General features: G+C 36.0%; 1 protein-coding gene across 16 annotated transcripts in view; it reads right to left on the reverse strand.

Annotated features, from left to right (window-relative positions):
- CABIN1 (calcineurin binding protein 1) overlaps nt 1–16122 on the reverse strand; it is a 230800-nt gene that overhangs the window by 209702 nt on the left and 4976 nt on the right. For 8 of the 16 annotated variants that reach the window (XR_006275953.1, XM_043498472.1, XM_043498478.1 and 5 more), the window contains 9 exons: nt 15419–15472; nt 14771–14863; nt 12369–12482; nt 12063–12197; nt 9970–10150; nt 7242–7371; nt 5139–5288; nt 3753–4045; nt 2138–2306 (listed from right to left, as the gene is read on the reverse strand). Coding sequence is in view for 15 of the 16 variants with exons in the window: in XM_043498472.1 (XP_043354407.1) it covers nt 2138–2306; nt 3753–4045; nt 5139–5288; nt 7242–7371; nt 9970–10150; nt 12063–12197; nt 12369–12482; nt 14771–14863; nt 15419–15421 (1268 nt within the window). In the remaining variant the exon portion in view is untranslated. Of the gene's footprint in view, nt 1–2137; nt 2307–3752; nt 4046–5138; nt 5289–7241; nt 7372–9969; nt 10151–12062; nt 12198–12368; nt 12483–14770; nt 14864–15418; nt 15506–16122 lie in introns of all 16 variants that reach the window. The other 8 variants (XM_043498477.1, XM_038373075.2, XM_038373072.2 and 5 more) reach the window with 2 other exon arrangements.

The following is a 16122-nucleotide window of genomic DNA, read 5'->3' on the forward strand; positions in this document are numbered from 1 at the left end:
CAAATAAGCTTCAGAAACGGACAAGACTACTCCACAACATTTGGAATTGTTTTTAAAAAAAAAAAAAAAAACAAACAAAAAAAACAAACAGTCTTATCCGCACTCTTATTTTGAGTACCAGCAGATCCGAACCCTTTTAGCAATGCAACTTAACATTTTCCTTTCAGAAGGATCTTTGTTTTTGAAATCATCCCATTCAAATCAATAATCAACGTAAAAACAAAATATGCCTTCTGATTTAATGAGAAACCCTGATCTGATTTGTTGGCAATGACACTGGGGTCCATACAGACCCAATACAGTGTAAATCATACCCACTTCTTAACTATGCAAAAAAGTTTGACTTGCTTCTGCTTCTTTTCTAGAAAAAACAGTGAGAGAAATAACCTATATGCAAATACCTGACAAACTTAAAAAAAAAAAGCATATCTTTACTTTCAAGTTACTTTTCTCTATCAAGGCATAGATTCCTGAAGACAAGCTGTTTGACCTATAAAAGCCCAGTTCTGAAACTGGAAAATATTCTAATTGCCTTGCTTCAAGAATAAGAAATGGATATGATGAAACTGATCATAAATCTGAACTTATTTTTAATTTTGCACATGAATGAATTTTGAATCACTGGTTGTTGAAGAACATCCCTTCCAAACAGCTATTTTTACAGGAATTTAGTGTTGAAATTTTTGTAAACTAATGACAATGTCATCTCAATACCCTTTTACCAGGATAAGACCATGCCAATTTCCTCAAAAGTGGTCTCATCCAGATTTTTTTTTTTAATATGGGGGGGGGTCATAGACTTAGTCTGTGTAATATGTAAAACACTGAATATTTTTAAAATTGCTGATCTAAACAGGACTTTTCCTAAAACTGAGGCTAAGGATGACCTCATTTGAACCTGATTGGACCAAGATGCATGGCTGCAAGGCAGGCCTCACACAAGACTTGTTCAAAGACCTTGAGGGAGGCACTGCAAGACAGAGTAAGTAAAGTTTACGAACTGTAAGAATCAAGGATAAGGCCAAGAAGTCTCATCTTCTGGGTTCCAAGACACCAGAGGAAAGATTGACATTCCAGAATCCTCAAGACTAAACAACTTGGGGAGAACAATTCATGACATCAATAATGAGGCCACTCCTACCCGTAAGGAGGCCCTCTAGTGAGAAGCACTTTGCCAGCAGAACATCATCGTTTAATTCCTTGACTGCAGTGCCAGCTCCTACTAAGAGTGTTCAGAAGACTGTGAGAGCTGAAGGAGTTTGCAAATTCCCCGTTACCTTAATACATTTTTCCTTTTTCTGTTTTTATCTTTTGTTCTTATTAGTTGGCAGATGACCCAGACAATTCAGACACTTCATTTTTAGGATGTGGAAATGAAAAGTGCAGCTGTGTGCATGCACGTGTGTGAGAGCACCCATAACGTCCAAGCAAGGAAGGCAACTGAAAGAAAAATGCCTCAGATAGACGGTCCTAAATATTGTCTCATAAAAATTATCCATTAGAGTGTATTCTATGTCTCAAAGTCTTAAGGGATTTGAGATTGTCATCCGTCATTTCTGGTCAAAGTTGACTACTTGTCCAATGTCTCTTGTTCTGTAGCAATCTGTATTTTTATAATGTGTCTCATTTTTGGGGGTGGGAGGGGAAGGGGGTAAAGGTCAGTCACCATACAAGACTGAATTTTGAGAAGGAAAAGTTTGGTAACTGGATCTGAGGTTGTACTCCAGATGTTAGACAATAATTCAGTTTCGATATTGAGATACTTAACCATTCAAATGAGAGAACTGATGGACTTTTGTGAAACTCTTTAGCTGTGACTTCTAACCAAATGGTATAGCCACCTCCTTAGAATGTATAAGGATTGGTTATAAATTTTGTATTAATCTTATGATTTAACTAAATTGATGATTTAATTCAATCCACCATTGAGATTAACTTGTTGCTTTATTGATTTTACAGTTTTTTTTTCATAGTTTTAATACAATTTATAAAAAGATACTGAGTCACATTTCTGTCAATAAGAAACACGAGTCCAGTACCTCCGAGGATCTGGGTGGATAACCAGCAGATCAACAAAAAAGCCTGTGGTCCTCACATAATGCCAACAACTCTCATTGCAAGTGAAGGTCTGCTGTACCTTGAAGGAAGAAACTTTACCAACAGCTCTTGAAAGTCAACTTTCTCCTCCTTTTTACACTTGGTGTTTCGGACTCGAGCAGACCGCCTTTTTGCAGTTTCACCACTATCTTCTGTGATTCTCCTCCGCTTCACCCCTTTCTTGGATTTATCACTAACAGCTGTGTCACCTAGAAAACAGAATCGAATGTTTTCAAAACTCAAATTGCCATATAACACACAATGGATAATGTTGCTTAGTATCATGGTGATTTATGAAATATATTTTAAATTTACTTTATTCTATGGCAACATCAAGAACCCAGTTCTGTTCCTACTGAAGACAATGGCAAAATTCCTTTTAACTTAAAGGGGAACAGAATCATTTAAACAGCAGTCTGGTTAGTGACCAGGTTTTAAAGCTTATATTTGATGTTGGCCTTGTAGCACCTTAAACAGAAACATATTTATCACGGATCAAACTACAGTTAGGCCTAAGTCATGTTTTGTTTCACAGAACAGTTACCATAAAAAAAATAGCAAAATATCAGATAGGAAGAGTCACAGTAGTAACTTGAGTCAAGGCAGATAGGGAACCGTACACTGTATTTCTACAGATTCCCCATCATGTTTGGTCCTGGGGACTGCCCTGACAACAGCAAGCATTATGATTTTACTATTTTTACACAAATCTATTCATTCTATTACAATGTGCAAAAATGACTGCATCTCTTCATTAAGAAATGCATAGCTCACATTCTAATTTTTCTTCTTTTAATTTGAATACAAAGTAAATTAAGTTTGATACTCATGACGTTTTGTATGCATGTAAATTCTGGATCAGAACTAAGAAGCAGACTGCTTGAAAACTTGATTTTTTTTTAATATACTTTCTTTTAATCTTCTAATTTTCAGCACAATTTTGTGGTTTTTAAGGAAAAAATAGGACTCTGGTTAGAGCTCTAACACATGTAAATTCCTATAAACATCAACCAAAGACTGGTAGCCTTGTGAACAATAACTATAGATATACATGCACCACACATATACACCTCCCTACACAGTATATACCTTAGAACATCTGAGAATATGAATATCATCATGCAAACAAATAAGTACATATGGAGGCAGAGAATTAAACAGGCCAAGCAGCTGATCTTATTTAACAGTAATATATTTTTTTCTTTATGGCTTCCATCTGACAGCCTCAAGATGCTTTACAAATATTAACAAATTAAGCCACATATCACACAGGCATTATTATCCTTATATTACAAATGGGGAAACTGAGGCATGAGACAGCAGCACAGTCAAGAATAGAAGGGATTAAATACTACAGTGATGAGTGCTATAGAAAAATCAATTATAGATAGAACTCGGAGCTAATCATTAACCAGTACCTCATAGATCATTTAGACAGCTTTCCCTTTTTAAAAGTAATTGTTTTACAGGATTATCACAGCTTTATATGACTGAACTTTTGTTTTTCTGACTTGGAATATACGTACTTTGAAAATGCATTGGATCAGCTAGAAGACAGTTTAGAAAACACTCATTTCTAAAGACAACAGACATTTTCCAGTCTTGTTTATGTCTGCAAAGACAACAGTATCATCTGGAATTGTAGTCTAAAGTACCTTGCTCACCTATAGGCATTACTGGTTCCAGTAAATTCTCACCATGGCCGGAAAAACTGGGCGTCATTGGAGTGTAAGTTAATACTGGGTCACTCATTGTAACCACTGGATTAGTGCTGACAGGATTGGGCTGGATAACACTGACAGGAGTAGAGGTAGGAGAAAGAATCAAGTGCTGGACTGGGTCATGATACTCTGAGAGGTCAATTCTCTTCCCCAGGCTAGGTCGAGGAGGCTCACATGTTGTCAGGTAATGATACATAGCAAGTAAACTTTCTCCTAGACACTTCCACCTGCATGTAAAAACACAATCAAAACACAACCTTATTAACACTTAATTTATCCATTTATTCATTAGCTTTTGCCACATAATCTTCTATATTACAGTTAAAAACCCCGTTGCTGCAGGATGTAGGAATTACAATGAACATGTTCTTCTACAGAAGGTTAGAATTACCGAGGGTACCAAAAGTGACTTTATCAGTGTAAGAGGAATAGATTCCTCATGGAGTTAAAATCTGTCATGTAACTAGAAAAGCTGGAGAATATGATTTTTGGCACCCTGTCCTCTAGAGATTTCAATTCAGGAGCAAATGTCTTGCTTCCTATTTGGAACATACTGTTGAACCAAAGAGCAGGATTAACATTATCACAGCCATTAAAGCCATTGTTGGGAACAGGAGAATTAAGTATAATAGACAGGAAATAGAGCTCACGATACGCTTCACCCCCAGGAGAAACCACTCATTGCAGAGGAAATTGCTGCACCTCAAGAACAAAAACATTAACCCAGTTTAATATGAATTTTCAGGTCTAGCATTATACTCAATGGGTAAGGGCAAGATTTTGTCAGCCTTTTATACAATTAGTAGTAACTTGCTCTGAAATTGGACTACTTGCAGAGAAAATATTCAGTGCAAATAACGGTGGCAGAATCAGGCCATAAATAAGATCACAGAAGTCTCTAACACATGTATTTAAAACATACAATATATTCTAACAGAATTCCTAGACTATCCAAATGCACAACAGAACATTTTTGTAGATTAGTTTATAAATCCCCCATTATCCAAATGGTAAAAATATTAAAAACATAAATTAAAAAAAGCTTTAAATTTCAGATGCAAACCAATTAATGCAGGAAAATTTCAAAGATATCCTGAATTTAGCTATTTGTTCCTAGTTCACACTGCAGTTTTGTTTCAGCATGTTTTAATTGGTATGTATCAACTTTAATCTGGGAACATGAACAGAGCCACACTCCTTACGGATTACTGAAACTTAAAAAAAAAACAAAAAACCACGTGTAATGGGAAAAATACATGCTGAAGAAATTCCAATGAACTATGGCCATGACTTTCTGAAACAGAGACAGTGATGACTTACGTGAAAAAGGGAATTGGCTGGACAAGCTTAAGATCTGGTTCTCTCTCTCGCACCATTAGAGCCTGCCTCCTTCTACGTAGCTCCAATGCTTCATCTATGATTGCTCTTGTTTCAGCTGCACTCACATTCACATCATGGATTGACATGTCACTGAGAGGTGGTGAGAAAGGAAGACAACATAGGTAGTTTTATTTTTTTTAATATCAAAGAGATTAATTTAAGATTCTCCTCTAATGTAGGGTACAAAAAGAGTAATCACATATAAAAGCACATATAAATTTGTTCACAGTTCATTCTAAAATTAGATGGTTCGAGGCAGATTCTCCTCTTTCACTTTCTAAAAAGTGGGAGATGAATAGGAAAGCAGTGAGATAGATTACAGCAATGCTATTGTTATGGCTGAGAAGCTCCTTTTGTTCCATGCTCCCATTTTGAGCAACTCAAAGTTTCAGCAAAAATAAAATCTAGGGTTGAAAATTCTCTTGCACGTTTTCAGTCCAGAAGTGAATTTTTTGAGAGTTTGAAAAATACCTATTCTATTGTTTTTGAGACATCAGACTGTGGGGAAAAAATTATCATTAAATGCTTTGCTGAATTTATGTGCTTAAAGCTTTGCTAAATCATGGCCTAAGTAACTAACCAACCAAAAGTCTACATCAGAGGCCCTTATTTTCTATATCTAGCCCAAGTCAAAAAAACAAGATCATCCTTCCTCTAAGATTCACTAGCTCCTTCCCTGCAAGCTATAAAGCCATCCCTACATTAAACTTCTACCTTAAGATGCATCAGGAGCCCAAATAGGTCTGGCAGCCTTTCTGCTCTTTCCCAGCACACACTCCACCTTAACTACCTAGGATTATTTGAGTCTGTAACTATATGTCCACAAAAAATTAACTTTCAAATCAAGTTTCACATGTTTGGATGCTGAGCACTCAAGAGTTTGCTATGCTCTAAAAAAATGAAATTTTAAAAGGACTCTCTCAGGATACTATAGAAAGCCAGCGATACACATCTGGGTCCCTTCAGATGATCCCCCACACTTCATGTTTCAAAATTTGCAGGCTATGTAGAGTACAGTGCTGACAATGTGAAAAAACTTTATTTGCATGTCTGACCAAAGAATCAATAGATGTGCACCAAGACTCACATTCCACTTCAATTCATCCACGTATTAAGGCAATGATGTTATCCACATGTGCAGGAATATAAAGTATTATAGATGCACAATGGGACTGAATTACAGTTGAATTAAAATCCTAATTTTGAATTTCTTGAGTTTTGTTGATGGACAGAGTGTTAGCTGGGGAGTCAGGAGATCTGGCTCTGCTACTAATCTGCTGGTGATTTTGGGTAAATCACTTCAATTCTCTGTGTCACTGTTTCTCCCAACATTTAGATTATAAAATCTTCAAGGAAGGGGGAAGTCTCTAACTATGGGTTTGTACAATGCCTAGCACAACGGGACCCCAAACTTAGTTGGGGCTTCTAGGCATTATCATAATATAAACAATAAAGAAATAAAAAATAATAAATCTCAACCATAATGTTTCATTAACAGTTTTCAGAATTAATATAAATAATCCAAATGCTCACATAATCTTACAGGATTCTTGCATCTCAGATATGACAGAAGCTTACAAAACTAATAATCATATACAATTCTCACTGAAGTCAATGCAAGTCTTTACATTGACTTCAGGGGCAGCTGGAGCTGGTCCCAAGTCAAATTCCCTGGAAAGGTGGTAATTAAGAAGTGATTTCAATTAGGAAAGTAAATCCTGAAAAGGACAGACAGGGCATGTGGATGTACATGTTTCAATTATAGTTGTATATAAAAGTAAAACACAATAATAGGAATTTTAAAAAGTCTGGGAATTAAAATAATTTTGGAACACTACAAAGAAAAGTTAGAATTTTCTTCTTGCAACAAGTAACTAACATGGAAAATAGTGCCTAACACAGCAATAAGGTTTATTTAGAAGACAAAAATTACATGGTACAATTATATTAGTTTAAAGCATTGGACCTCACTAGGCTTTCTGAACTACTTCTATCCTAAAATTCTAATGTAAGAACTATAGGATGACTAAGAATGAGATTCACCATTTGAGGAACATCCTTAATGAGTCCTTCCTGAGGCAAGGTTGCTCGTCAAAAATCTTCTCCTTCAGTACCAGTCCTTTGCTGTATTGGCAGTCTTTCTCCAGAGCTTTGCAGATAAAATACAAACATGCTAATAGAGGAAACAGAAATAAGAATTATGGGCAATTTGACACTTTGGTTCATTCAAAAGTTCCCACTTCTGGGATAAATATAAACTACTAACAAGATTGTTAAAATCTTCAACTGGACATGAAACATTTCGACAATCATTGATTTGTAATTCTCTCTGCAAATGGTTAAATACAGATATACAATTAAAATAACTTACCTGGGCAACCTAATCATAACCCCACGTTCTCAAATTTTAGCCCCTAAAAACAAATCTACAACTTTGCTAAACAGCTTAACAAAGTCATTTATCAGGTTTTGGTTTCAAACCCCCTATTTCTGAAAAACAGGAATCCTTTAGTGTTTTTACACCATTCCTCAGCATTTATCATGATCGCTGCATTACAAATTGCATTACAGAAGGAAAGGCCATATCCTGCATTCTTTACCCACCGGAGTAATCCCATTAACTCCATTAAGACTATTCTCATGAGGAAGGACTACAGGATCAGGCCCTACATCTCTCATTTACCTTGGAGTCACCTATTAAGGTTAATTTGTATTGGTTCATCTACCACATAAAACCTGAATTTGAAAGTTGAGAGCCAGATATATCAACTGCTGCATAATTAACCATGCCAGGCTATGAACTATATTGTAGTTTTATACTCAAACCCTGGAGGTAACTTGCTAGAAATGACAACAAAGACAAAGAACATGCATGAGAGTGAGAGAGAAGTCTACAGGGAAGCTTCTTGCATGCACTCTGATGTATAATAGATCACAGCTCCAGATGATACTTCCACTCTAAATCCTACAGATATTTTTTAAGTGTTGTGGGGCAGAGGAGAATAGATTATTACCCAAAGAATTAAATGTCCTTCCACATAGAGACAAATATCTTCCCATCAGAAAAAAAAGTATGGATTAAAAAAGAACTTAATTGAAATGTTTGCTGTTTCATCCTTTTATCTGATTAAGCAGAGTTTAAGAGTGCTATTCATAACTTCAGACTGGTGCAGGGCCATATCGCTTGCTGCATGGTGCAGATGGGATAGAAGACATGGATATCCTGTCCTTATGGACTAAAATTGCAGAAGAGAGGAATTAATGCTACTTCTTCCAACTTTTGAGACCACAGAGAATTTCCTCAGAAACAGCATGTAGTTGGTTCTCCACAGGTTTTTTGGAGTTGTGTGACCTTCTGGAGGGAAGCATGGCTAAGGACAGCTGCTCTCCATGGCATCATCCTTTGCTAAAATTCCAGAAGAAATTAATGGTGACTTTATCAGCTGGAACTTTTGCACAAACCCATTCCACCTTATCTTCCCATTAGGTGGGTAGAGCGGTAAGGTGCAGCTCCTAGGTAAGCTGTGCTGCTGGGAAAAAAGGGAGTGGCTCAGGAAGTAGTATGGATCCCTGGTCCTCTGTGGAATTTCCTCACAGATCTTCAGACATTTACACAGGTGCTGGGCCTCGTCCCCTGCTCCCTTTGTGGCCCCAGAAACCCTGTCTACTGACAAGTATCTCAGAAACTCCACAAGCTACAACACAAACTTCTTTACATGTATTTTTCCATGGAGTGCATTACCTGGTCCTTAATAGTTAAATTACTACCACACACTGTTTAATATTTACAATGGAACCAGCTAAGAGAGTATCACTGTTGTACTATAGCTCTATTCATAGAGGAGGGAAAACTCTGTGCTGCAGAGCGAATATTTTCTTCACCTCAATTTATTTAACTAGTTCAGCTCAATGACTAGCTCATGCAAGGGTAAGAAACCAGTTGGGAATTGAAAAATCAGTAAAGGCTTGTTTTCCTCTTCCACTCTATGAATAAAACTTAGGTGTGAGAGAATGAGATATCCTGTTTCTAAAAATCTTGAAGGACCTAGTGACCATAGATAATCAGTTCAAGTCACTAACTGCAGATAATACTTCCTTTGTTTAATAAATCAGCTGGTTTTAAATGCAAAACATTTTTGATAATATTTTTTATGTATACAACATATTTAAGGTAATTTTATTTAATAAACAATTTAAATGTTGTTTTTGTGAATTTTTAATTGAATCCAGACTCATGTATCCAACCAGGGATACTGAATTCAAAAAATTTCCCCCTCAAAGGATCTTGATTATAGTCTACCTCAAACATTTTCTACAGAAAAGCAAATTCTTCGGGGGGGGCCAGGGGACAAAACGCATTTCAACCCAATATCCATGGCTGGAACTTTTGTTTCTTTGCCCCGCATCAGCGTGTTCTGTTTTGGATCCCTTGTAACATATAATGATATAAACTTAATTTTATTTCCATTATTTAAAAAAGTTATAGGAATTCTAAAAGAGAAAAGAACTGAATAAAAATACTGAGCACAATGATGGTTTTTAATAAAAAAAAATAAATAGAGTAGATAGGGATTTTTACTGTAATTAAAACCAGTTACAAATCATTGTACTTTACCATGAAAAATTTACACATTACAGTCTTATAATTTCAATACATTGCTTGTTTAAGATATTGTCTGAAAGACTGCATCACTGTACTGTTCTGATCATATTGATTTTTACTTGAATTGCACATTTTAAGAAAAATTATACAAAAACTAACTGTACTTACTTGTATAGTCACTGAGCGTGTACAAGACTGTGATGAGGTTATCTAAACAAGGCCAGTGATCAGGATTACATCTGAGTCCTTCTTCAAAAGCATGACGTGCCAGTGGCATACGGATTAGCTTTATTGCAACATGACCAATTTTATACCACAGGTTGACATCAGTAGAGTCTAACATTACAGCCTAGAAAACAAAAATATCACACCATATACACATGTCAACACATGCATGTGTGTGTCTGTACACATTACCGAATATAGTTTGTATTTGGTAGAGTTGAGGTTTATGATGGAACACTACTGTTCTTTGGGACTGAAATGGTGAGCAAGTAATACCATATTTATTACCTAAACATACACACAATACATGCAAATTTGGGCTGTTGATTAATCACAATTAACTCATGCATTTAGCTCAAAAATTATTTGTGATTAGTCGAAGTTTTAATTGTACTGTTAAACAACAGAACAACAATTAAAATTGCTTAAATATTTTTGGATGTTTTTCTACATTTTCAAATATATTGGTTTCTATTACAACACAGAATAAAAAGTGTACACTGCTCAATTTATATTATTTTTATTACAAATATTTGCACTGTAAAAATGATAAAAGAAACAGGATTTTTCAATTCAACTCATACAAGTACTGTAGTGCACTCTTTATTGTGAAAGTGCAACTTAAAAATGTCTATTTTTTTTGTTACATAACTGCATTCAAGAACGAAACAATGCAAAACTTTAGAGCCTACGAGCCCATTCAGTCCTACTTCTTGTTCAGTCAGTCGCTAAGACAAACAAGTTTGCTTACATTTATGGGAGATAATGCTGCCCACTTCTTATTTATAATGTCACCTGAAAATGAAAACAGGCATTTGCATAGCACTTTTGTAGTCAGCACTGCAAGGTATTTACGTGTTTGATATGCTAAACATTCATATGCCCCTTCATGCTTTGATCACCATCCCAGAGGACATGCTTCCATGCTGATGACGCTCATTAAAAAAATAATGTGTTAATTAAACTTGTGACTGAACTCATTGGGGGAGAATTTTATGTCCCCTGCTGTTTTATCTGCGTTCTGCCTTATATATTCATGTTATAGTAGTCTTAGATGATGACCCATCACATGTTCATTTTAAGAATACTTTCACTGCAGATTTGACAAAACTCAAAGAAGGTACCAATGTGAAATTTCTAAAGATAGCTACAGCATTCATCCCAAGGTTTAAGAATCTAAAGTGCCTTCCAAAATCTGACAGGGAAGAGGTTTGGAGCCTGCTTTCAGAAGTCTTAAAAGAGCAACACTCCGATGTGGAAACTACAGAACCCAAACCATCAAAAAAGAAAATAAACCTTCTGCTGGTGACATCTGACTCAGAAAATGAAAATTAACATGCATCTGTCTGCACTGCTTTGGATTGTTATTGAGCAGAACCCATCATCAGTATGGACGCATGTCCTCTGGAAAGGTGGTTGAAGCATGAAGGGACATATGAATCTTTAGCACATCTGGCATTTAAATATCTTGCGACACCGACTACAACAGTGCCATGAGAACGTCTGTTCTCACTTTCAGGTGACATTGTGAACAAGAAGCGGGCAGCACTATTTCCCGCAAATGTAAACAAACTTGCTTGTCTGATCGATTGGCCGAACAAGAAATAGGACTGAGTGGACTTGTAGGCTCTAAAGTTTTACATTGCTTTATTTTTTGTACTTAATTCTGCAAGTTCAACTTTCATGACAAAGAGATTGCACTACAGTACTTGTATTAGGTGAATTGAAAAATACTATTTTTTTGTTTTTTTACAGTGCAAATATTTGTAATCAGAAATAAATATAAATTAAGAACTCTACACTTTGTATTCTCTGTTGTAACTAAAATCAATATATTTGAAAATGTAGAAAACATCCAAAAATATTTAAATAAATGGTATCCTATTATTGTTTAATCGCACGCTTAATCTTTTTAATCACTTGACAGCCCTAATGCAAATATCATTTATACAAAATATGGTGAGGGTCTCACACATCTACTTCAGCAAGAATAGTAAATATTGAGACTCTCATATTGTAATCAGACTGTACTGTACCTCTAAGTAGAACTCCATGGCTGTCTCAAGGTCATCTCGCTGTGCTGCCAATTGCGCTAGATTTTTATAGGTGGAATATTTTAACATCAAGCCTGGATGTTTTAAGCCTTCTTTCTCATCACCAGAGAGAACTGCCTGAAAATGGTAAACAAAACAAATACCCTTGACATCAGGAATTAGACTAGTGATAAACAGCAGCAAAACACCAGCCAACTGACAACCAACATTACATTTTTGAGTCATCCATGGCCAAGACACAATGGAATGGCACAAAATGCAGTAAAGATGAGGCTAACTTTCACTGACCTCTCGCAGAAGACGAATCTCAAGCAGCTCATGGTAAGCTTTGGCAGACTCTTCAAATCGGTCATGTTTCTGAAGGTCCAAAGCTTTGTGATACAGAGCAAAAGCTTCTGCCTCCTGTGGGTCAAAGTAACAAAGTTAAAAACATAATCATCACAACTCTTATGCAGAAGTAAGACTTAAATAAGAGAAGATTTATACAATGGATTTGTCTACTGATTTTTCTATTAACTTTTTATTTAATAGTCTTCAGAAATAAAAGAATAAAATACTAGAACAACCAAGAAGAATCCTTGCAATAAAATTAGAGATTTAATATGAACAATAAAGCACCCTCTCTGAATAGGTAGGCTTTCTTGAATTGGGGCCAATAGTTGTAACCAGGCTAAGCGCAGTTATTGTTATTAGGATTCTATCACCTTTGCAGTTTGTAAATCTAGTTATAAAACCATACTGAAAGTAACCTGTCAAAGTGACTAGTATTCAGCATAGTTTTACAATAGAAAAAACCCAGTCTACACTGGTCAGGAAAATTAATTAAGTTGTTGCTAGTAACAACTCTACTTAAATATGTCAGCTGCTGAATGGTTTCATACACAGTATGAACAAGGCCTAAGTGAAGCTGTAAAATCTAAGGTTTTAACAATAAATACATGTTCTTTTCTTTTAACTATTTCTATCTGATAAATATGATGATTATCAATAATGTTAGCTAAATAATTCATTGATCCTACAATGAGTTCCATGTGGGAAGCCTCCTGCATCTGCACAGTATTTATTATACGACAGGAGCCTAAGAACTGAGACAGGCACTCCAATCGCCATAAGAAGTTAATCATTAAAGTAACTTTGGAGGAGAAGGGGAAGCAATGGCCATCTCTCAGCTATAGAAAAATAAATGTATTTCTTCAGTTTATTAAAATACAACTAGAGATGCCCATCCAGTGCTCTAGGTGCCTATCTCATAATTAAAAATTACAACATAGAAAAGGGCTGCCCATAGGTGGGTGAGGTAATATTTTTTACTGGACCAACATCTGTTGGTGAAAGAGAGAAGCTTTGAAGCTTACACAGAGCTCTTCTTCATAGTTATACCACCACTGCAAACAATGCCCATAAATATGTCCCCCTCAGCTGCAACCCTCCTCAACAGGAAAAACAAAGAGGAGGGGAAAAGGATGGGGTGTGCAGCATGCTCAGGTGGTTAACAAACCTGGGCTCTGGTAGACCAAGGAAAGGGAGTTCCAAAATCAAGGATCTCTCAAAGAGAATGCCCTGCCAGCAGCATCATCTCATTTATATTGAGAGAACTACATGAGCAGTTCCATTGCTCTCAATTCTGATAGCATATCAGAGACATGCCACCCTGGAGGCCCTCTATTTTAATCTCGAACCTACCTGGAGGCCAAATTTAGACTGGATCTCTCTCCTACCTTTCCCTATGTCATTGGTACCTACATGTATCAGAACCCTCGACTCCTCTCCAACACTGCATATAAGTCTTTCTAGATGTCTGGAGAGGAAGGAAGATTGACAGCTGCCATCAACAAGATCTTTGGTCTATAAACAATTAGAGAGGTGGTTTAAGCTGCTAGTTCTGCCAATCAAAATGCCTGTGGTTCCAGCTGTCCCCAGTTTTCTCCTTTTGATTTTCTGATTTTTACCAAGATCAATAAGGTTCTGTCTACTGAAGCCTAGATTATTCTTGAAACATTGGAATTGATCAGCTGCAGTATTGAAAAGTTATCACATTACATCCAAACAGAGAAAAGCCACCAAGTTGAGTGTAAGGCCTTGCAAGATCAATTAAAAATACACACTCTTTAGGTTCTCTCTTGCAATAATCTGTACCCATGAGACATTCTTAGTAAATCAGGAGAGTACTATACAGAAACAAACTGTGCTCAGACTAGTTGTCTATAATTAAATGAATTATAATTACATTTCTGAATGAGATATAATCAGCCAGATAAATCAGCACCTTGAACTTGGCCTCCGTAGATTATCTTTGCTCAGTTTACCTAACTAACAAGACTGGAATGATTCACAAAGCTGAGACACTGAGATCATTCCTATCAAAATGTCTTCAGTTTGTATCATAGAGTAGAGTCAGGCAACTTATCTCTTTCAACAGCTAATATTTCTTAATCTCTTCAATAAGCAGACAGGAAACTCAGCTCTAAACTAATACAGCCTACTCACAAATAAGCCACACAGATGCACTGTACCCAATTTCAGTCGAGTCATAGTATGCTAAGGGCTGAATTTAGGAGATGAGAACATTAATGTAGCTCTTCCCCCTAGAACCAAAAATTATGAGAGAACAGACCCAATGTTGGGAGATTAGAACATATCAGAAGAGATTCAATGTCAATTTTCCACATTATTAAAATTGTTTTACTTACTTGAGCCTCCTTTGTCTGTGTTTTGTGACTTTTGAAGGTACCTTCGTGCTCATCCTCAATAGTGGAGCTGGCATTCAATGCTGCAATTCGGATCTAAGGATGAGAATCAAGAAACAGTTACATACATGAAATTCATATCTGGCTCAATTCCTCATCTTACTCTTGCCACCAGAATTTTTATCATTTCTCTCTGTAGTTGAAAATCTCACAATAAAACCCAGATTAGCAATGCAAATGTAAGAAATTATTACTACTTCAGTATAGAATGGTTACTTTATCGACCACTAACTGCAGAATATGACAAGCAAGACAAAGGAAGCTCCTTTAATGGCAGGGGAGGAAATGTAAACCATCCCTAGGAATCATGAAGCCAGTAGAATGGACATATGGATTACAGTGAAGCTCCTTAATTTACCAATCACTACAAGGATAATTACTGAAAATGCAATGTTCTAGCTGTGCCAATTAACACTTCACAGAGAGTGGCTAAGTCTTGGGATAAGGAAATATGGAAAATTGTTTTTGGTTTCTCACATCAAACACATGAAAGGATTCAAGCAACATGTGGCACCGAGAATTCGCTGCTCTCTCAGACAACCATACAACCAAGATGTCTGATAAGAAGCTTGTGCTGGACTGCCACCTTACCATGTTCAGAAAGATTCTCCCACTAGAGTCAGGTGGAGGGCCAATCACATAGGTCTGAAGAGCAAACAGGGATTACAATTATATTTACTATAAATGGAAAACATTTATTATTAAAAACATATAACCATTATTTAACAATTTTAAATTTTAACTTTTACAAGCATCATAGCACCTTACAATATAAATAAGAATTGACCATAACAATCTTAAAAACAATTGTAAATAAAGTTCTAAAATAATTAAGATGAAAGAAAATTCAATTGTTCCTTATTTTCTTTTTGATTTAAGACTTTAAACACTAGGGAAAAAATGAATATTTGCAATGCACTTATATTAGTCAACTGGAGATTTATGTGTACTGTAACAGTAATATTGAATATAATCCCTACATTAGATATGATATTCTTGAGAACATACAAAAACATTACATTAAATGAATGTTAAGGCTGCCACATTAATCACTTAAATGTCAGAAAATGACAATGACAAAGATAAAGTTGCCTGTGTAGCCTCAACTCTGCCTCCTTGTGGTGCATTGCTATAGTCTACCTGCACCATCACATCATTTTTTAAAAAAGAAAAGGAGTACTTGTGGCACCTTAGAGACTAACAAATTTATCTGAGCATAAGCTTTCGTAAGCTCCAGCTCACTTCATCGGATGAAGTGAGCTGTAGCTCACGAAAGCTTATGCTCAAATAAATTT

Source organism: Dermochelys coriacea, chromosome 15 (genome assembly GCF_009764565.3).
Source record: "Dermochelys coriacea isolate rDerCor1 chromosome 15, rDerCor1.pri.v4, whole genome shotgun sequence".
Classification (NCBI taxonomy): Eukaryota; Metazoa; Chordata; order Testudines; family Dermochelyidae; genus Dermochelys; species Dermochelys coriacea.